The sequence below is a fragment of the Chlorocebus sabaeus genome, chromosome 21 (genome assembly GCF_047675955.1).
Source record: "Chlorocebus sabaeus isolate Y175 chromosome 21, mChlSab1.0.hap1, whole genome shotgun sequence".
Classification (NCBI taxonomy): Eukaryota; Metazoa; Chordata; class Mammalia; order Primates; family Cercopithecidae; genus Chlorocebus; species Chlorocebus sabaeus.
Genome location: NC_132924.1, coordinates 22,394,034 through 22,415,709, shown reverse-complemented (window position 1 = coordinate 22,415,709; position 21,676 = coordinate 22,394,034). Strand labels below are relative to the sequence as shown.

General features: G+C 41.0%; 1 protein-coding gene across 3 annotated transcripts in view; it reads left to right on the top strand.

The window, feature by feature from the left end:
* POU6F2 (POU class 6 homeobox 2) overlaps positions 1 to 21,676 on the top strand; it is a 501,581-nt gene that overhangs the window by 357,690 nt on the left and 122,215 nt on the right. For all 3 annotated transcript variants that reach the window (XM_073008947.1, XM_073008946.1, XM_073008948.1), the window contains one exon: positions 8,516 to 8,877. In XM_073008947.1, the coding sequence (XP_072865048.1) occupies positions 8,516 to 8,877 (362 nt within the window). The remainder of the gene's footprint in view (positions 1 to 8,515; positions 8,878 to 21,676) is intronic.

Sequence of the window (21,676 nt, the reverse complement as noted above, 5' to 3'; positions counted from 1 at the left end):
CAATGACAGAATTTCATTCATTTTATGGCTAAACAGTATTCCTTTGTGTATATGTTCCACATTTTCTTTATCCATTCACAGTTGCTGGACACTTAGGTTGATTCCATATCTTGGCTATTGTGAATAGTGCTGCAGTAAACATGGGAGTACAGATGTCTCTTTGACTATGTTGATTTCATTGTCGTTGTATATATACCTAATAGCGGGATTGCTAGATCATGTAGTAGTTCCATTTTAGACTTTTTGAGGAACCTCTGTACTGTTTTCCACAAAGGCCATCTTAGTTTGTAATCCCACCGATAGTATATAGTGTTCCCTCTTCACACCCTCACCAACGCTTGTTTTCTGTCTTTTAAATAATAACCATTTTAATGGAGTGAGGTGGTATCTCACTCTGGTTTTGTTTTGTTGTTGTTGTTGTTGTTGTTTTTGAAACGGAGTCTCACTCTATCACTCAGGCTGCAGTGCAGTGGCATGATATCGGCTCACTGCAACCTCCACCTCCTGGGTCCAAGCGGTTCTCCTGCCTCAACCTCCCGAGTAGCTGGGACTACAGGCACATGCCACCACGCCCAGCTAATTTTTGTATATTTTTTTGGTAGAGACGGGGTTTCACCATGTTGGCCAGGCTGGTCTCGAACTCCTGAGATCTGGCTGCCTCGGCCTCCCAGAGTGCTGGGATTACAGGCATGAGCCACCGCACCTGGCCTCACTCTGGTTTTGAATTGCATTTCCCTGATAAGTAGTACATCACGTTTTATTGCACAATTGGTTTATATTGTTTGTTTCTCTTATTGTTTCTTATAAAACCAAGCATTTTTTTCTTATGCTGTTTGTTTGTTTTGCCAGAAATTTCTTATTGCCCTTCCTTTTGAAATCATTATTATTACAAAAAAAAAAAAAAAGTGTGTCTTCTTTAGGATGTGGCTAGCATCTTTTCACTTCTTACCTTTTCTTCAGCATTGAATCCAACAGTTTTTCTCCTGGAAGCTCAATTACTTCTTGTTCTAATTTGGAACAGCTGCTTCATATTTGACTTGTGACTTTCCCAGACAGCTTTGACTTTTCCTAAATTTTCTTGTTTCTTTTTTCAAATTCTTAGATTCTTCCAAAATCTCAGATATTTTTTCATTACTATGGAATCCCCCGTTTTTCTGCAGATTTTTCCCCTTACAGCCTCTGCCCCGATGCTCTGCTGTGGACTGGCTGCTGTCTGAACTGCTGTACGACTGTCACAGTGGGGCTCCCTTGTGCTGCTCTCTTGAGTGACTTAAACGCTGTTTCCTGAGTCCTTTGTCTTCCTCTTTCTTAGTTCATAACCTTATTTTGCTGAAGTACCTATTCAACTTTGTAAGAAAAAGTATGTAAGGATAAAATTATGTAAAAGATAAGATGTCTGAGTCTTCGTAAGTTCCAAAATGGGCCTTCCTCTGCTCTGGCCCTGGCCAGACAGTTGAGCTAGCAATAGAATTCTTGGTGGGAGATAACTTTCCCTCAGAACTTTGAAGGCATTGGTCCTCTGATTTTAGCTATATAGTTTTGCTAATGAGAGGTATGATAGCAGTTTGATTTATGTTTCTTTGTATGTGGCCCTTCATTTTCTCTCCAAAATCTTTTTGGATTTTAAAAGATCTTTATCTTTGGCGTCCTGCAGTTTCATGGGGAAATTGTCTAGGTGTGGATTGTTTTTCTTTCATCTTGGTTGGCACTCAGTAGACATCTGGAAGGACTGGGAAAAGCAATGGAGAGCTCAGTGTTTTGGGGTGAGATTGTAGGCTGACTGGCTTTTTTAGGGTGAGAGGAGAAGCACTTTACTTTGGGGTGCCCACATCCACATTAGAATGGCTTCTCAATTTCTTTCTCTTACTTTTTTGAGATTTTAGGCCTAGGTGGGGTTAGTCTGTAGGTGGAAATAGTGGGGAAGTCAGCTGTTCCCTAAAGAGACCTCAGCAAGCACCCCCTGGGACTCATGGGGCACTTGCCACCTCTGAGTCTTAGCCCCCGCCCCCAGCAGTTTGCTGAGCAGGTGCAGCTCTCCTGGGGTAGTCCTGCATAGCTTCTTCATTCTGCTTTACAGGGAGCACTCATCCTTCGCTTTTTATCTTTCCTATTTAATGAGGCATCTAAAAGCTAATGTTATGTCAGACTTAACCTGTCCTAAAACATTCCAGTAAGAGCGTGCCCTAAAATGTCAACAAAGGCAGTAGTGGTTGGTGAATTGCCCTAATTTCCAAAACAAAAGGCACTAAAGAACATTGGGTTATTTCCAGATGTCTATTTCTTTTCTTTCTAGCAATGATCAAATTGAAACAACGATCTTGTTTTAATTTTTTTTTTTTTTCCAATGGCAGAAAAATTTGTTTAAAAGAAATAGTCTCAGGCCGGGCGTGGTGCGCTCACATCTATAATCCCAGCACTTTGGGAGGCTGAGGCGGGCAGATCATGAGGTCAGGAGATTGAGACCATCCTGGCTAACATAGTGAAACCCCGTCTCTTACTAAAATTACAAAAAAAATCCTTGCATGGTGGCACGCGCCTGTATTCCCAGCTACTCGGGAGGCTGAGGCAGGAGAATCGCTTGAACCCAGGAGGCGGAAGTTGCAGTGAGCCAAGATTGTGCCACTGCACTCCAGCCTGGGTAACAGAGTGAGACTTTGTCTCAAAATAAAAATAAAAATAAAAATAAAAATAAAAATAGTCTCAGTGTTGGGGAGCCGCGTTTGCAAGCTGGTCTGGTTGAAAGTCAAGGGAAAAGTCGCACTCTCCGCATTTGCTGCAGCTCCCTGTAGGACTGCTGGGAGCCCCAAGGGTAGTGGCTCGCAATCCCCTAAGGTAGGTCTTTAGAATGCAGATTTTGCCCTATTCTCTGGAATCTAATTTCCTAACAAGCTCCCCTGGTGATTCTGATCCACAATTTGAGATAGGCTGCTAGAGTTGGCAGAAACAATCAACCTAAGAAAGAAGCTTGGGTGGCTCAAACAATACAAGGAAATGTGTAGGGATGTTTTCATTGGAAGAATTTCTCTCTTTATTTTCCCCTGACATCTCAAGAGACACTTAGATCTCCACCTTAAATGCAAAAGAAGCAAAAAGGCAGATTAAGGACATGTGTAGCAATACTTCTAGAGCTGATAACACTGACTATATGTGAGATGGTCACACATCATAATCTCTGGGGCAGAATTGACTTTGCTTGTTTCGGGCATTGTTGCCAAGAATAAAGGCAGAGTTCTGGGTACACATGAACATAAAAATAGAAATTAGACACTGAGGACTCCAAAACGGGGAGGATTGGAGGCAGGTGACAATTGAAAAATTACCTCTGGGGTACAATGTTCAATATTTGAGGAATGGGTACATTAGAAGTCAAATTACCACTATTATACACAATTGACTTAACAAACATGCAAATGTACTTCCTGAATCTAAAATTTGAAAGATTAACAAAAAAGAGAATAAATGCAGACCTCTCAGCAAGTTTTCACCTTCTACGCTTTTTCAAAATCCCCAGTCCCCAGCCATCTACCTTTTCCCATCAACTTTGCAAAACTTCCATCTGCAGGTGCAGGCTAGGGATGCCCTAACTGAGGACACCAGAAAGGGTTTCTGATTTGCAACCTTGGTTCAGCTCCCTGAGGTATTCTTACCTAATAGGCACGTGTGGATGTTCCATTTACTAACTCAGATTCCTCCTTTTGGGTTGTTCAAGATTCCTGTTTTTTCTTCTTCTAGAGACCTTAGTGAGGAGCAAAAGCACACAATAAATACAGAGTTAGGGAGGCAAAGGCTACATCAGGGAACACAGCTTTTTCCATGGGCCCATTGATTCTTTACAACTGGGGCTGATCTGGGAGTTGCTTCCCCCAGTTAGGGACAAATCCAGCTGGAGAACTCTTAGATGCCACCCTGGGGATACTCTAGAGACAACATGTCACAGAGTTCTGTGGACAAAGTAAGCTGATGCCTACTTATTTTCCTTAAACTGGCACCAAACCTGAGCACAGTGCTGCTGCCGCCCTATGTCTTAAGCATGGAGGAAGCATTTTCTTACCATCAAGGTAAACTAGTGGTGTGAATAACACGTACCATGGCCCTTCTCCACCTCCTTTCCATTCATACCCCTCACCTCCCTTCCTGCAACCACGACACTTCCCCCAGCCACATTTCTCTGTTCCTTATAATAACTCATGCCTCATACTCAAATTAGCATCTTTATCTTGAAAACACACATTGATATTTCTCATCAGCAGGCTTAAAACAAATGATTTGCCTACAGTAGGACTGAGGTACAACTGTACACTTTCCCAGGAGCTGAACGAGCAGACCCTTCAATTTAGGCTCAATAATGAGATACCTGAGCCACCTCTTCTCACAAGCACAGCCTTGGAGGGCATCTTTCTGAACGTGAGCAGTCATCTTTGATCAAACCCTTAGGAGAAAACAGGTTGCCTCATCATTACAAATAATCCTGTCATGTAAGAGGTTTTGGGAAGTGCCGAGGGTATTCACTGGTTGTGTAAACTTGGGAGGATCACTTAACCTTTCTGAGACCGAGTTCTGTATGTATAACATGGCAATAACACCATCTATCCATATAGTTGTCTTGAAAAGCTAATTCGTCATATTAAATGAAGGTATCTTCAAACTATGAAGCACTGTCTTACTTTTAACCCAAGTTTCCTTGGCTGTTCTCTGTCTGCGCAGTGTCCAGCTTCCAAGTCTTCCCCAGCATTTCTCAAAGCCACTGGGGTGGGGTCTTGTGTGCACTTAAAAATGAGTCCACAGTTCCCAACGCCCTGCCCTGCCAAACCTGTGCCTCTCCCTGTGCTGGCATCCTGGCCAAGTCTCTCCTGTGGCTCCACCAGGACAGCCCTTGCTGGTGGCTGCCCTGACCCCTCAGGACCATAAAACCATGAAGAGCAGAGGAGAATTATGCTCTTGCCCTGTGGCTTCCCAAGGCAATGTAACTTGGTCCCCAGTGTGTGAATATAAACAGCTCTTTTCTTGTAGTAAGATACACATCACATACAACTTGCCACTTTATTTACCACTTTATTGAATCTTCTATTTTAACTATTAACTAAGTGTACGACTCAGTGACATTAAGTATATTTTCAATGCTGTCCAACCATTTCCACTGTCTAGTTTCAGAACTATTTCTTTACCTTAAAAGGAAACTCACACTCATTGGCAGCTCCTCCCCATCCCTTCCACCTTCAGAGCTTGGCATCCACTCCTCTGCCTTCTGTCTCTATGGATTCACTTATTCTGGACATTTCATATAAATGGAATGTGGCCAAGGCTGTCTGGCTTCTTTCGCTTAGTGTCATATTTTCAAGGTTACTCTTTTTGTTTTTCCTTGGTGTTCTTTCTTTCCTTAGGACCAGGTTGGCACTGCGGGAACTGGGATGAGGATGGGTTTGGATAAGCATTACCACAAGGCTTCTTTCCAGGATTCCTGGTCACTTTCAGTGATTAGCCCTGCTTCCTCCTTTCTCGTTAGCATGGGTTTTCTGCCCTCTGTAAACATAGCCGGGTGAGGCTACTCCAGCTCCCAGAAATACCCAGAGGTGCGTGAACAGCAGTGAGTAATGGCTGTGCTCCTTCCTAATAGGCTCTCACACCCAATCCACCAGTTTGCCAGTCATGCCCACATTTGCCTGAGCCTGAGAATTCCAAGTAAATGCTGAAGTGGAGATACCGACTAGAGTGATTATAATAGTATGATCTTATATTTGGCATAAAGTAGGTTAGGATGTTGCTAGAACTCCTACTTCCTTTAGCATTTGAGCACCATTTGGCTTTCTGTACATTGCCAAGTATAGGACACTTTTGTATTTTTCCAGAATCTTCCACGGACTTGATTTTCAAGTGCTTTTGACTTTCCTTGTGTAAATCCCATCGGACATAATTCTGATACCTCTGATGATGTGACTCCATTTATGTGTAGGGGTTCACTGAGGAAACTTTTAACAAAGATTCAATATGAGAAATTGTTTACAATTTACAGCTAATATATAGAAACTGAACAAGTTGAGAAATGCAGGATTCTTGGCTACTCCTATGTCATATTAAATTATTTATCTGGGAAGTTTCAAGTTATGGCTTTGCCGTAACGCTCTCTTCTCTCTAGGAAATTTGGTTGGATGACATTTTGTTTTGTATTTCTTTTTCAAAATTTTAAATTTTTAAATTTTCATAATGTATTTCCGTGCACCCCTTTTCCTTTCATAGCTGCTGTTTCTGTAAATTTTACATTTAACATTGGTCTATGTCATGTATAGTAACAAGACAGAGAGGAGACCATCATAAAAGGGCATAAATACCAGGGAAGAAAGTAAAGTCTTTAACCTTCCCTGCTTAGGGTCAGAATTTTGCCCCAACAAGCATCATTTTATCTGCAAACATTCTTTGTAGTTCAAATATTAATACATCCTTGAACCTTCCTAACTTTATTCATCTTATTTTCTCATTCTTCGATGTCCATATTTCACTATGCTTTATGCAATGAGCCATTTCAAGGCACCATGTTTTCACATTTTTTAACTCTCATTTTCTTGTTAGTGTGTAGGTGGCTTTGGTGTTTTTTAGACCGAAGTTAACATTCATATATACCCCTCCTGCTTTCCTTTGTATCTGGTACATACCTGAACATATTTTATTCTCTGTTATTTTTTGCTTGCAGATGTCAAATTAGTTTATGTAACTCAAAGACTTAGGTTTATGCCTTTCCAGTCAAGCTGCTGTTACGGAAAACAAATATCCAAGCAATATGAACTTACGGACATGGAGGAAGGGAGACATATTTGGGCCCAGGGCTCATTAGTAGGTTAGGGTCTGCTGCACCTACCCGTCTGCCAATATCTATCTGCCAATATTCCCGGACTTTCCTGTTTCTAAATGCTGATTTAGATAAATGCTTTTCTAACCAAAATGAAACAGTATGGTATTTAAGTCAACCATGGAAATAAGCATTGACATATGTGCCCCCACCTGAAAGACATCAGGTTAGGCTTGATTTGAATCAGGCAGGAGGCCAGATGCAATCAAGTCCCTGAAGTCTGGAACTCCACCAGAAGGAGAGATCAGGCTCCACTGCCCCAGGATCCTCCAGACTGCAGAAGATCTGGGGGTGTCAGAATTGAGTGGGGCTCCCAGATCTTTGATAAAATGTGATTTTATACAACAGAAGAAAGGGGGAAATGGCAAAAGCAGGCCTTTCTCTAAAAGGTCTAATAAACGGGATGATGCTGGGGTACTTTCCAGGCCTCCCCCATGCCACCTCTATCTCTAAGATCACATCACAAGCCCCAGAGCACCCTGGCCCTACACGCAAGGCAGGCCACACACTGGACTGCTTGCACAGACCTAGAGTAGTTTAATGGCCCAGTGAGGACTTGCTATCCCAACTGGACCAAGTTGGAAGCCCTACGTGGTATGTGAGATCACAGAATTGGTATTTGATATCCCTGGGAATGGTCGCATCGTCATTTCATCAATACAGCTACACATTCGTTTAAGGCCTGTGGGTTTGACATTGATCCTTATATATTTATTTGTTCATGGACTTGTTAGAAAGCTTTTAGATTGAGATTTAGGCAAAAAAGACAGTGAACTTGGTTTTTAGCTATAAATTTCTCTAGACCATTCTTAGGTCAAACTAACTAGCTTCCTGCTGCAGAAATTGTTCAGTGCTGCATGAGCATGTGAGAACAAATTTTGCATGCTCTGTGCTAAGACACCTTCTCCCACTACTCTACCTTTCTCATAACAAGATCCTAAAAGATGATTTCATTCCCTCAGTCCTTAGGTGCTGTCCTGTCCTTAGGTGCTGATGTCTAATCCCCACACTATTTGGTTCACAGTCGCCTGCTATCATCCTTCCAGTTTAGGGATTCTCTCTTTTTAATAAGTAGGCAAAAAATTCAGACTCATGCTTTTGACCCTGCAAAATGGAGAAGCATGTACTACTTTTGAATTAAAAAAAAAAAGTTAGAAATTTGACACTAAGACGTCTAAGCAACTGGGTGGAGGTCTGAAGTAGTAAGTGAAAATGATACCATTAATGATATTGATCATGGATGACACAATTTGGTTTTTTGTTCTTAACTCCAGTCAGACACTTACCAAAACAACTAAACTGGTTGGACTTCAAAAATCTAAATGAAATCTTGAATGCATGAGTGTATTTCCCATGCAGTATGGAAAGGGAGAGAGAGAGAAAGTAATTAAAAAACAATCTCCATTCCTACCACACACCTTTGGCTTGCATTGTTCACCACCTTTTAAAGTAATGACTGATGTGTTATATGCTGGTCCTCCCAAAATACTAAACTTTCCCCAGAAGTGATCCTAGTTCTCCCAGTGCCTCACAACCCTCTTAAATACCAAAGAGCTTCAGGAGGCGGAGGTTTCTAAAGGAAACCCTCCTCCACTTGCACTGGACAGGCTGTCAAGACCCAGCAAGACACTTTGTCATGTTATCTCACTCCACATTTGCTTTCTCTCCTTGTAGCTACCTCATCCCTGAACTCCCAGCTCCAGCAGCTCCAGCTTCAGCTCCAGCAGCAGCAGCAGCAGCCTCCCCCGTCAACCAACCAGCACCCGCAGCCAGCCCAGCAGGCGCCCTCGCAGTCCCAGCAGCAGCCGTCACAGCCCACCCCACCCCAGCAGCCACCACCCGCCTCTCAGCAGCCGTCAGCTCCTACATCTCAGCTGCAACAGGCACCTCAGGCCCAGCAGCACCAACCCCACTCCCACCCCCAGAACCAGAACCAACCATCTCCAACCCAGCAGAGTTCCAGCCCCCCGCAGAAACCCAGTCAGTCTCCAGGACATGGCTTGCCTTCACCGCTCACGCCACCCAATCCTCTACAGGTATGCTCCCCGTGCTTCCCATCCGCCCCCAGGAGCACCAAGGACCTTTCCATGGGGTGGTGCCATCCCCAAAGGCAGAGGGCCAGCAAAACTTAGCATCCAGTTCTGCAACGTCTAATTCAAATTGATCTCTTAGACATAGGGAAGAAGAAGCAACTAGAAGGCAACTGGGGATGCATGTAAACGAAACAAATAGAAGCCCATTTCTGTTGCCCTCCAAAGGATAAACGTTATCTGTTTCCTTCTGTGAGAGGCCAGCACTATAAGTGCACTTGGAGCCTGTAATAATTCCATTTTATGATACTTTTTGAAGGCAGCAAAGATAGCATCCAATTAAAATTATTACTAGCACAGTTTTGTAGCCCCGTGGAGAACTGCATCTACTGTCCATGAGGCATGGTGGTTATTTCTCTATATTATGAATACAACAGTGTCTCACCTTAAGTACTTTGTGCTCTTTTGTTTCTATTTTTCTAAAGACTCTCTGGGGTTAGGAGGGCAAAGAAATTTAGCCCCAGTCTTATGTCCCAGATTGCAACCATTACTCCACAGACTAACAAGTACTCTAAATTCATGCCAAGAGCCTCAACCAATATGCATCTTTATAAAGGAATAAAACTTCTATAGGCTTACTTTATTACTGTGAGGCTGAGGGCATCATAGATAGATATTTCAGGCTAATCATGAGAGCTCATCTATAACCTACCTATTAAGAAGGAATGGTAGGTGCATTCATAAATTATATATATATGTGTGTGTATATATATAATGACTAAACTTCAGAAAATCATTTTTAACTTAGGTGTCTTTAAAATAAATTAGTTTCAAAACGTAATGACTGTGATGTCATCATATCAGATCCAGAAACTCAGCCAAGCCATCCATTCTTTGACTTGCACAATGACATTTTTCCCTGTGAGATTTCAGATGACTTCGTGTATTTGTAGTACTGTGACAAAGTCCAACAGAGTGAGCAGCCTGTGGACCTGTTTCAAATGCCATCTCATCCCCCTGCCATAGTGGTGGGCATGAACCTCAGTCAGTCCGGCTCTCCCCAGCTTTGTTTCTTTCAATTTGGATTCTCAGTGGTGGCCCGAAGCATTCCTAGAAATGAACACATTTCGGAGAGATGAGTCATTGTGTTTTTCTGGGCACTTGGGCCAGGGCTACTTTCAATTTGAACGTTTACATGAGTGGAGTTTCAAGATGTATTTGTACAAATCTTACGATGATGAGCCAACATAACACCTTTGACACAGGACTAAAATGAACATGAGCCAAAAATTTCTTCATTGTCCACTTGACAGCTACCGAGAGAGCAGATGTTATCAAATTTACAAAAAGCATGATTACAGCAACCTTAATGTTGGCAGCATTTGGGATTGAACTTTATTATTCCAAAAAATGAATTTAATGCTTTTTAAGAACACTTACATTAGATGTACCTACATACCATCTAATTTCTCTATCCCAGGCACCAAAATAGGTAAAATTACCAAAGAAAAATATTGCCCTTCCTTGAGGAATGAAATTGCTTAGGTGTGTCCCCAGTTGTCCTATATAGTCCAGTATTCCTTCCTATTAGGTGAAAGTTTTGAGCTCTGTGGACCTCAGCCTTCCCTGAACACTGTCAGTGTTTTATAAATCTCTTATCCGCCCGTGAGATCCCAGTGAAGACAAGCCGTGTTGAATGACTGTTGACAGGACTTTAGATGAAGCAACCACTCAGCCTTAGGAAAATCAACTTAGGAGAATTTCCAAAAGTTCTCCTAACAGTTTCTCATGGAAATCCCAGGGCTGTTTTGTTTTGTTTTGTTTTGTTTTTACACAAAGGAAGGCTCAGAGCTACATTTCTTTCTTTGGAACACTGAGAGAATATTCTAATTTTTCATTGTTGAAGTTTTAACTTATAAATGTAATAAATATGTTTAGAGTACATGTAAATATAGAGCAGCTGTTACTCTAACTTCTGTGGATCTAACAGATGACTGCCAAATGAGTGACCTGGTGCAATTTTTTTTTTTTTTTTTTGAACATTACTGAGCAGATACAGAACTAATTTTTAATAAATCTGTGTCGGTAGGCATAAAAGGACTTTTTTCCTTTACTACAGGCATGTATAAAGGAAATGGAGAATTTTTTGGTTTAAAAAAATTTTTCACACTAGCTGCAGGCTTTTTGAGTTTGTGAAACATGGAATGTTTAAACTTTTTAAAAAGAAAACTGTTTAAAAGGAATTGCAAAGATATTTAACTGTCCAAAGTAATGATCTTTATAAAGTGTTTTTGTCTGAAGATTATTAAGGGAATAAAGATCAACTAAATTCATATATGGTAGCCTAAATTTCATTTTACAATCTTTTATTTTCATGTGGGCTTTATCTTTTTACATTATTCAGAAATCTGCTGGAGAGATATTAGTTTATAACTATGCAATGTAGATTATCAGGGAAAGCCAGTCAATTAGGTTTTTTGCTTTAAAAACAAAACTTTACAAGACAACAATTATTTCTAAAACTGTGCAGATGCTCCCATATCTTTAGAAAAAAGTAACTGTAAGTAGGTTGTGTGGTATATTTGGGTGAGGTCATTTCTTTTTTTTTTTTTTACTTTAAGTTCTAGGGTACATGTGCACAACGTGCAGGTTTGTTACATAATATACATGTGCCATGTTAGTGTGCTGTACCCATTAACTCGTCATTTACATTAGGTATATCTCCTAATGCTATCCCTCCCCCAATCTCCTCCCCACAATAGGCCCCGGTGTGTGATGTTCCCCTTCCTGTGTCCAAGTGATCTCATTGTTCAATTCCCACCTATGAGTGAGAACATGCGGTGTTTGGTTTTCCGTTTTACTGAGAATGATGGTTTCCATCTGCATCCATATCCCTACAAAGGACACAAACCCATCCTTTTTTATGGCTGCATAGTATTCCGTGGTGTATCTGTGCCACATTTTCTTAATCCAGTCTGTCACTGATGGACATTTGGGTTGATTCCAAGTCTTTGCTATTGTGAATAGTGCTGCAATAAACATAAGGGTGAATGTGTCTTCATAGTAGCATGATTTATAATCCTTTGGGTGTATGCCCAGTAATGGGATGGCTGGGTCAAATGGTATTTCTAGTTGTAGATCCTTGAGGATCGCCACACTGTTTTCCACAATGGTTGAACTAGTTTACAGTCCCACCAACAGTGTAAAAGTGTTCCTATTTCTCCACATCCTCTCCAGCACCTGTTATTTCCTGATTTTTTAATGATTGCCATTCTAACTGGTATGAGATTGTATCTCATTGTGGTTTTGATTTGCATTTCTTGATGGCAAGTGATGATGAGCATTTTTTCATGTGTCTGTTTGCTGTATGAATGTCTTCTTTTGAGAAGTGTCTGTTCATATCCTTTGCCCACTTTTTGATGGGGTTGTTTGCTTTTTTCTTGTAAATTTGTTTGAGTTCTTTGTAGGTTCTGGATATTAGCCCTTTGTCAGATGAGTAGATTGCAAAAATTTTCTCCCATTCTGTAGGTTGCCTGCTCACTCTGATGGTAGTTTCTTTTGCTGTGCAGAAGCTCTTTAGTTTAATTAGATCCCATTTGTCAATTTTGGCTTTTCTTGTCATTGCTTTTGGTGTTTTAGACATGAAGTCCTTGCCCATGCCTATGTCCTGAATGGTATTACCTAGGTTTTCTTCTAGGGTTTTTATGGTTTTAGGTCTAAGATTTAAGTCTCTATTTCATCTTGAATTAATTTTCGTATAAGGAGTAAGGATCCAGTTTCAGCTTTCTACTTATGGCTAGCCAATTATCCCAGCACCATTTATTAAATAGGGAATCCTTTCCCCGTTTCTTGTTTTTGTCAGGTTTGTCAAAGATCAGATGGCTGTAGGTGTGTGGTATTATTTCTGAGGACTCTGTCCTGTTTCATTGGTCTACATCTCTGTTTTGTTACCAGTACCATGCTGTTTTGGTTACTGTAGCCTTGTAGTATAGTTTGAAGTCAGGTAGCGTGATGCCTCCAGATTTGTTCTTTTTGCTTGGGATTGTCTTGGCAATGTGTGGTCTTTTTTGGTTCCATATGAACTTTAAAGCAGTTTTTTCCAATTCTGTGAAGAAAGTCATTGGTAGCTTAATGGGGATGGCATTGAATCTATTAATTACCTTGGGCAGTATGGCCATTTTCACAATATTGATTCTTCCTATCCATGAGTATGGTATGTTCTTCCATTTGTTTGTGTCCTCTTTTATTTCACTGAGCAGTGGTTTGTAGTTCTCCTTGAAGAGGTCCTTTACATCCCTTGTAAGTTGGATTCCTAGGTATTTTATTCTCTTTGAAGCTATTGTGAATGGAACTTCATTCATGATTTGGCTCTCTGCTTGTCTGTTACTCTTGTATAAGAATGCTTGTGATTTTTGCACATTTATTTTGTATCCTGAGACTTTACTGAAGTTGCTTATCAGCTTAAGGAGATTTTGGGCTGAGACAATGGGGTTTTCTAAATATACAATCATGTCATCTGCAAACAGGGACAATTTGACTTCTTCTTTTACTAACTGAATACCCTTTATTTCTTTCTCTTGCCTGATTGCCCTAGCCAGAACTTCCAACACTATGTTGAATAGGAGTGGTGAGAGAGGGCATCCCTGTCTTGTGCCAGTTTTCAAAGGGAATGCTTCCAGTTTTTGCCCATTCAGTATGATATTGGCTGTGGATTTGTCATAAATAGCTCTTATTACTTTGAGATACGTTCCATCAATACCGAATTTATTGAGAGTTATTAGCATGAATGGCTGTTGAATTTTGTCAAAGGCCTTTTCTGCATCTGTTGAGATAATCATGTGGTTTTTGTCTTTGGTTCTGTTTATATGCTGGATTACGTTTATTGATATGCATATGTTGAACCAGCCTTGCATCCCAGGGATGAAGCCCACTTGATCATGGTGGATAAGCTTTTTGATGTGCTGCTGGATTCGCTTTGCCAGTATTTTATTGGGGATTTTTGCATCGATGTTCATCAGGGATATTGGTCTAAAATTCTCTTTTTTTGTTGTATCTCTGTCAGGCTTTGGTATCAGGATGATGTTGGCCTTGTAAAATTAGTTAGGAAGGATTCCCTCTTTTTTTATTGATTGGAATAGTTTCAGAAGGAATGGTACCAGCTCCTCCTTGTACCTTTGGTAGAATTTGGCTGTGAATCTGTCTGGTCCTGGACTTTTTTTGGTTGGTAGGCTATTAATTATTGTCTCAATTTCAGAGCCTGCTATTGATCTATTCAGGGATTCAACTTCTTCCTGGTTTAGTCTTGGGAGAGTGTAAGTGTCCAGGAAATTATCCATTTCTTCTAGGTTTTCTAGTTTATTTGCATAGAGGTGTTTATAGTATTCTCTGATGGTAGTTTGTATTTCTGTGGGGTCGGTGGTGATATCCCCTTTATCACTTTTTATTGCGTCTATATGATTCTTCTCTCTTTTCTTCTTTATTAGTCTTGCTAGCAGTCTATCAATTTTGTTGATCTTTTCAAAAAAACAAGCTCCTGGATTCATTGATTTTTTGGAGGGTTTTTGTGTCTCTATCTCCTTCAGTTCTGCTCTGATCTTAGTTATTTCTTGTCTTCTGCTAGCTTTTGAATGTGTTTGCTCTTGCTTCTCTAGTTCTTTTAATTGTGATGTTAGGGTGTCAATTTTAGAACTTTCCCGCTTTCTCTTGTGGGCATTTAGTGCTATAAATTTCCCTCTACACACTGCTTTAAATGTGTCCCAGAGATTCTGGTATGTTGTATCTTTGTTCTCATTGGTTTCAAAGAACATCTTTATTTCTGCCTTCATTTCATTATATACCCAGTAGTCATTCAGGAGCAGGTTGTTCAGTTTCCATGTCGTTGAGCAGTTTTGATTGAGTTTCTTAGTCCTGAGTTCTAGTTTGATTGCACTGTGGTCTGAGAGACAGTTTGTTATAATTTCTGTTCTTTTACATTTGCTGAGGGGTGCTTTACTTCCAACTATGTGATCAATTTTGAAATAAGTAAGTGCAATGTGGTACTGAGAAGAATGTATATTCTGTTGATTTGGGGTGGAGAGTTCTGTAGATGTCTATTAGCTCTGCTTGGTGCAGAGTTGAGTTCAATTCCTGGATATCCTTGTTAACTTTCTGTCTCGTTGATCTGTCTAATGTTGACAGTGGGGTGTTAAAGTCTCCCGTTGTTATTGTATGGGAGTCTAAGTCTCTTTGTAAGTCTCTAAGGACTTGCTTTATGAATCTGGGTGCTCCTGTGTTGGGTGCATATATATTTAGGATAGTTAGCTCTTCCTGATGAATTGATCCCTTTACCATTACGTAATGGCCTTCTTTGTCTCTTTTGATCTTTGATGGTTTAAGGTCTGTTTTATCAGAGACTAGGATTGCAACCCCTGCCTTTTTTTTTGTTTTCCATTTGCTTGGTAGATCTTTCTCCATCCCTTTATTTTGAGCCTATGTGTGTCTCTGCATGTGAGATGAGTCTCCTGAATACAGCAAACTGATGGGTCTTGACTCTTTATCCAATTTGCCAGTCTGTGTCTTTTAATTGGAGCATTTAGTCCATTTACATTTAAGGTTAATATTGTCATGTGTGAACTTGATCCTGTCATTATGATATTAGCTGGTTATTTTGCTCATGAGTTGATGCAGTTTTTTCCTGGCATCAATGGTCTTTATATTTGGGTATGTTTTTGCAATGGCTGGTAGTGGTTGTTCCTTTCCATGTTTAGTGCTTCCTTCAGGATCTCTTGTAAGGCAGGCCTGGTGGTGACAAAATCTCTAAGCATTTGCTTGTCTGTAAAGGATTTTATTTCTCCTTCACTTATGAAACTTAATTTGGCTGGATATGAAATTCTGGGTTGAAAATTCTTTTCTTTAAGAATGTTGAATATTGGCCCCCCTCTCTTCTGGCTTGTAGAGTTTCTGCCGAGAGATCTGCTGTTAGTCTCATGGGCTTCCCTTTGTGGGTAACCTGACCTTTCTCTCTGTTTGCCCATAACATTTTTTCCTTCATTTCAACTTTGGTGAATCTGACAATTATGTGTCTTGGAGTTGCTCTTCTCAAGGAGTATCTTTGTGGTGTTCTCTGTATTTCCTGAATTTGAATGTTGGCCTGCCTTACTAGGTTGGGGAAATTCTCCTGGATGATATCCTAAAGAGTGTTTTCCAACTTGGTTCCATTTTCCCCGTCACTTTCAGGCACACCAATCAGACGTAGATTTGGTCTTTTCACATAATCCCATATTTCTTGGAGGCTTTGTTCATTTCTTTTTACTCTTTTTTCTCTACATTTCTCTTCTCGCTTCATTTCATTCATTTGATCTTCAATCACTGATAATCTTTCTTCCATTTGATCGAGTCGGTTACTGAAGCTTGTGCATTTGTCACATAGTTCTCATGTCATGGTTTTCATCTCTGTCAGTTCTTTTTTTTTTTTTTTTTTTTTTTTTTTTTTGAGACGGAGTCTGGCTCTGTCGCCCAGGCTGGAGTGCAGTGGCCGGATCTCAGCTCACTGCAAGCTCCGCCTCCCGGGTTTACACCATTCTCCTGCCTCAGCCTCTGGAGTAGCTGGGACTACAGGCGCCCGCCACCTCGCCCGGCTAGTTTTTTGTATTTTTAGTAGAGACGGGGTTTCACCGTGTTCGCCAGGATGGTCTCGATCTCCTGACCTCGTGATCCGCCCATCTCGGCCTCCCAAAGTGCTGGGATTACAGGCTTGAGCCACCGCGCCCGGCTTTCTGTCAGTTCTTTTAAGGTCTTCTCTGCATTGATTATTCTAGTTATCCGTTCATCCATTCTTTTTTCAAGGTTTTTAGTTTCTTTGAGCTGGTTACTTAGTTCCTGCTTTAGCTCTGAGAAGTTTCGACTGAAGCCTTCTTCTCTCAACTCGTCAAAGTCATTCTCTGTCCAACTTTGTTCCATTGCTGGCGACGAGCTGCATTCCTTTGGCAGGAGAGATGTACTCTGATTTTTTGAATTTCCAGCTTTTCTGCCCTGCTTTTTCCCCATCTTTGTGGTTTTATCTGCCTTTGGTCTTTGATGATGGTGACGTACTGATGGGGTTTTGGTGTGGGTGTCCTTTCTGTTTGTTAGTTTTCCTTTGTAACAGTCAGGACCCTCAGCTGCAGGTCTGTTGGAGTTTGCTTGAGGTCCACTCCAGACCCTGTTTGCCTAGGTATCAGCAGCGGAGGCTGCAGAAGATAGAATATTGCTGAACAGCAAGTGTTGCTGTCTAATTCTTGCTCTAGAAGCTTCGTCTCAGGGTGTACCCAGCCATGTAAGGTGTGATGTGTCGGTCTGCACCTAGGGGATGTCTCCCAGTTAGGCTACTCGGGTCAGGAACCTACTTGAGCAGGCAGTCTGTCCGTTCTTATATCTCAACCTCCATGCTGGGAGAACCACTGCTCTCTTCAAAGCTGTCAGACAGGCAATTTTACATCTGCAGAGGTTTCTGCTGCTTTTTGTTTAGCTATGCCCTATCCCCAGAGGTGGAGTCTACAGAGGCAGGCAGGCCTCCTTGAGCTGCGGTGGGCTCCACCCAATTCGAGCTTCCCGGCGGCTTTGTTTACCTACTTAAGTCTCAGCAATGGCGGGCACCCCTCCCCCAGTCTTGTTGCCGCCTTGCAGTTAGATCTCTGACTGCTGTGCTAGCAATGAGGGAGGTTCCATGGGCTTGGGACCCTCTGGGTCACGTGTGGGATATAATCTCCTGGTGTGCCGTTTGCTAAGATCCTTGGTAAAGCGCAGTATTAGGGTGGGAGTTACCCGATTTTCCAGGTGTTGTGTGTCTCAATTTCCCTTGGCCAGGAAAAGGAATTTCCTTCCACCTTGTGCTTCCCAGGTGAGGTGATGCTTCGCCCTGCTTCAGCTCTCGCTGGTCGGGCTGCACCCGTGGATCAGCATCAACTGTCTGACACGCCCCAGTGAGATGAACCTGGTACTTCAGTTGAAAATGCAGAAATCACCTGTCTTCTGTGTCGCTCACCCTGGGAGCTGGAGACTGGAGCTGTTCCTATTCGGCCATCGAGGTCATTTCTTGAGATGAAAAAAAATTAATAGTGTTGGTGGGTGGTAACACTCTAAACAAAAAGTCTCCAAATGCCTCTTACCGGGCTTTTCTGCAATACTGCAGTGTCATTTTATTTCACTCTTTTATTCAATTCTGTGAAAAGGATTACATTTACAAAACCAAGTTGTTGTTTTAAGACAGATATGAGTCTAAAGTATTATCCCTTCAAAGAAGCCCAGGTAGGGGGATCACTTTGTTTATTAATTTTGATCACTCAGCATTATAGGAGGTCTGGTGGTCTAAAGCAGACTCTAGAAGCTGGCCCCTGGAGGTCTGTCTATAGATTCTCCATTGAGATTCAAGACCCACCCACCCATGGCTTCATTCTTGCCCAGGAGGCTTAAGGAGAGAAGTTCTAAACAGGAAATGCAAGGGCAGAGGTCTTCAGGACCTGGCGGTCCCTGTAAATAAGTAAAGTAATCTTGGCTGTAAAACCCAAATTCAAATTTATAAAAACAGTGTGTGGGACAGACAGGATGCACTGTGAGCTGAATTTGGTCCCTGGGTGCCAGGATGGAGAGCAGTCCATACTCCTTATTTTTGCTCAAACCCACGGTCCACAGGCTGTGCCTGAATCCAAAACTAAAAATACAGACTATGTCTGATAGAAGCAGAAACATAAATGGAAGCAATCTTTTGGGGCAAAAAACATGATCTAGGTAAAAAAAAAATTTTTTTCAATATGTAATTTTAATCTAGATAGAGACCCCATAAGTGTAAGAATGATGAAATAAAAGCCTCCTTTCTATGACCTTTAAGAAGAATTTTCTTGAAAAGAAAACTCCTTGGGAGTTTTTATTTGCACTGGTAAAATTTCAGACATCTTATAAAAGCCCTATTGTGCATATATTCCCTCTTGAGTGGTCTGGAGATGTGCTGGGCATGGTTGGAGCCCAGTCATGGTGTGGGTGGAAGAGGGTAACCAGAGGGCTTGAGTCCCCTTTCTAATTCTGACCCTGCCTCCAACTAACTTATAACTTGGGATAGGTCACTTTAGCTCTCTGGACTTCATTTCCCTCATCTGTGTGGTCTAAGGTCTTTTTCAGGCCTATGAGTCTATAATCTCAATGTTAGTAGGCCTCTGGAGTTTTATTGGCTATTGAAAACTCGATGGTCCTGAAGATTCTCTGAGTATTCTTCAAGGTCAGGTTAATTTCTTCCCACTCAGCTGGGTGGCAGAGTGAAAAGAGAGTGGAGGACAAACATAAGTGGGATAATGATAGCAGAAGCAGATTTTATCTTAGCCAGAGAGTCCAAATTAAAGTCAAGTTTTTATCCTCAGACAGTCACTGCTATAAGCTCTGGTCCCAGATTGCTTTTCCACACCTATACATTAGAGAAGCTTAAGAAACCAAATGCTGCATTTAACCTTGGCCTCCTGCATACCATCTTGCATGGCAGGATACAGGATAATCTTTTCCTTTTCTTGTTCTATTGCACATTTTAATAAATAACAGAGGGAGAGAGAGATCAGTAGGAATTGGAGAGCGAAAGCTATCTGTATTTGTATGAGGAATGAGGGGCACAGTCACCTCCTCAGAGGTGAAGTTGCTTGAGAGCATAAAATGTATTCTCAACCATGTGCATGGAAAGGTCTAGTTACCACTCAGGCACAGCGGAGTAAAACTGCATCGGAATCCCACCTCTGTTGTGCAGTGGGCATCGCCTTCTGGTCTTCTCATTTGAGATATTTTCCCACTGGCAAACTTAGTACTAAGTTACAAAGTGCATATGTGATGGGAGAAGGTGGTACATTATCACTTTTTAAAATAAAGAGCCCAAAGCCTTGAGAAGGAGCCAGACCTGTAGGACTTTCAATTTCTCTAAAGCGAATGGTCTCCAATCATGGGTCTGCCCTATAGAAAAGACCCAGTGTCCTAGGCCAAACCCCCTCCCCCCAGCAATTAGTCTTAATCAGTTTACCACAATATTACTCAAGACTCTGTAGGTTTTTTCATTTATAAAACGGAGGGGGTAAAATTAAATATTTTCTAGAACTCCTTCAGTTCCATTGGAGTTTTATGTGACAAACCCCTAAAACTGTGTAGAGTTGGGTGACTATGAGGGTGTATTCATATAACTCCTTTGTGTGGTCACTGTAAATATAGAACTTAGACATCGCTCACCTATACGGGGCTAAATCACTATGCAGAATTCTCCTAGCCAGGACTGAGACGATGGTGAGGCCTGGAAGCACTCATCTCAGATAGAATTTAAGGGTATTCTCAGAAATTCAGATAATGTTTGAATGAAATATTTTCAAAAATCAAAATGAATGCCAAAAGTCTATGAACAGCAAAATTTCAAATTTTTAAATGCAGGATCAGTAACAGTATTGAGCCATATTGGAATCTGAGGCAAAAGAAAAAAAATCAGTCATATGAACATTTGATGATCATGAATTTTTGGCACTCATTCTTATTTTTAAAATATTGTATTAACATCTTATTCATCTTGATTACTACGTTTCTGGACATTCCTTTAAATCTGGTGCCTGAAATGAGTGCTTCATTCATCTCACCCTCATCCCTCTCAGCTTTGCTACGGGCTGTGTAAATGATTTAGTTAGCAAAAATCCTCCAAAGTCAATGACGTTCTGTTCATTGTAAATTTCGGCCAGGTCTTTGATCTCATTTTCTGTTGAACATTGCACCAAATTTTGCACAGTAGGAAAACAAATGCATGTTGGATAACAAATTGGGGCAAGGAAGGGGCTAGAAATCCATCTTCCCCATTGCACAGATCTAATAAAGCAATCATTTTTGATTGAACTGAAATGTTATGACAACCAAATAACTCTTTTGGCTGACATTTTTCACTGAACTAATTTGTGATTTTATGAAATTAAGTAAGTCTAGTAAAAATAATAGAAGTATCACTATGTAGACAACATTCTCCCAAAGCAATCCAAGTTCTGAGAACCTTTGGAAAACTGGAAGAGTCCACGTGGGGCAGGCAAGGCTTCCTCTTGGACTAAAGAGCCAAAGAAACTTTATTATGATGGAAAAGAAAATCCATCTAAGCTCAGAGAGTTATCATGAAAATTAAATATAACATACTTATGAGAATGCTTTGTGTGCTATAAATTTGTTAAGCAAATGTTGATTAGCCTAAAGATATAAAAGAGCATGAATTTATTTCTGTTTATACTACCTTCCAGAAAATTGAGAGCTTCATTCATGATTCACTCATTCAGTGAGAGGTCAGGTGGGAAATGTGAATCCTTTACCCGACTGTATTAAGTACTGAATAAAATAAACAAAACATATTTACCCATATACTCTGCAAGGGACAATTTTTCCTTTTATGAAAGAAAGAAAATCTCCTTAAGAAAACCCTCAGTTCAACATTACTGACATTTCAAAGAATTTATTACAAGCATTTGAAATCCAGGAGGAACAACAAAGTTTATATTGCTTTGAGAGTGGCAGGGGAAAAATTAGTTTACCAAGAATCTACTTATATACTGCAGTGCTTCTTTGTCATTGTCTAGATTTACCATTCCTGGGTACTGCTCTGTAGATTAGTCAAATCATGTAGAAAGGGTAGTTTAACAAAGCAGGAAGCATGTTCACACCACTGGCTCTGGAAACTTACATCAAGTAGCGATAGATGATGAGGGTGCCAGACTCAAAGGAGGATGGGAAGATTCTTGCAGCATTTGAGCATGGCAAGTGATCACTTCTCAAAGAAAAGAGAACTGCTCTGATTCTGACAGTG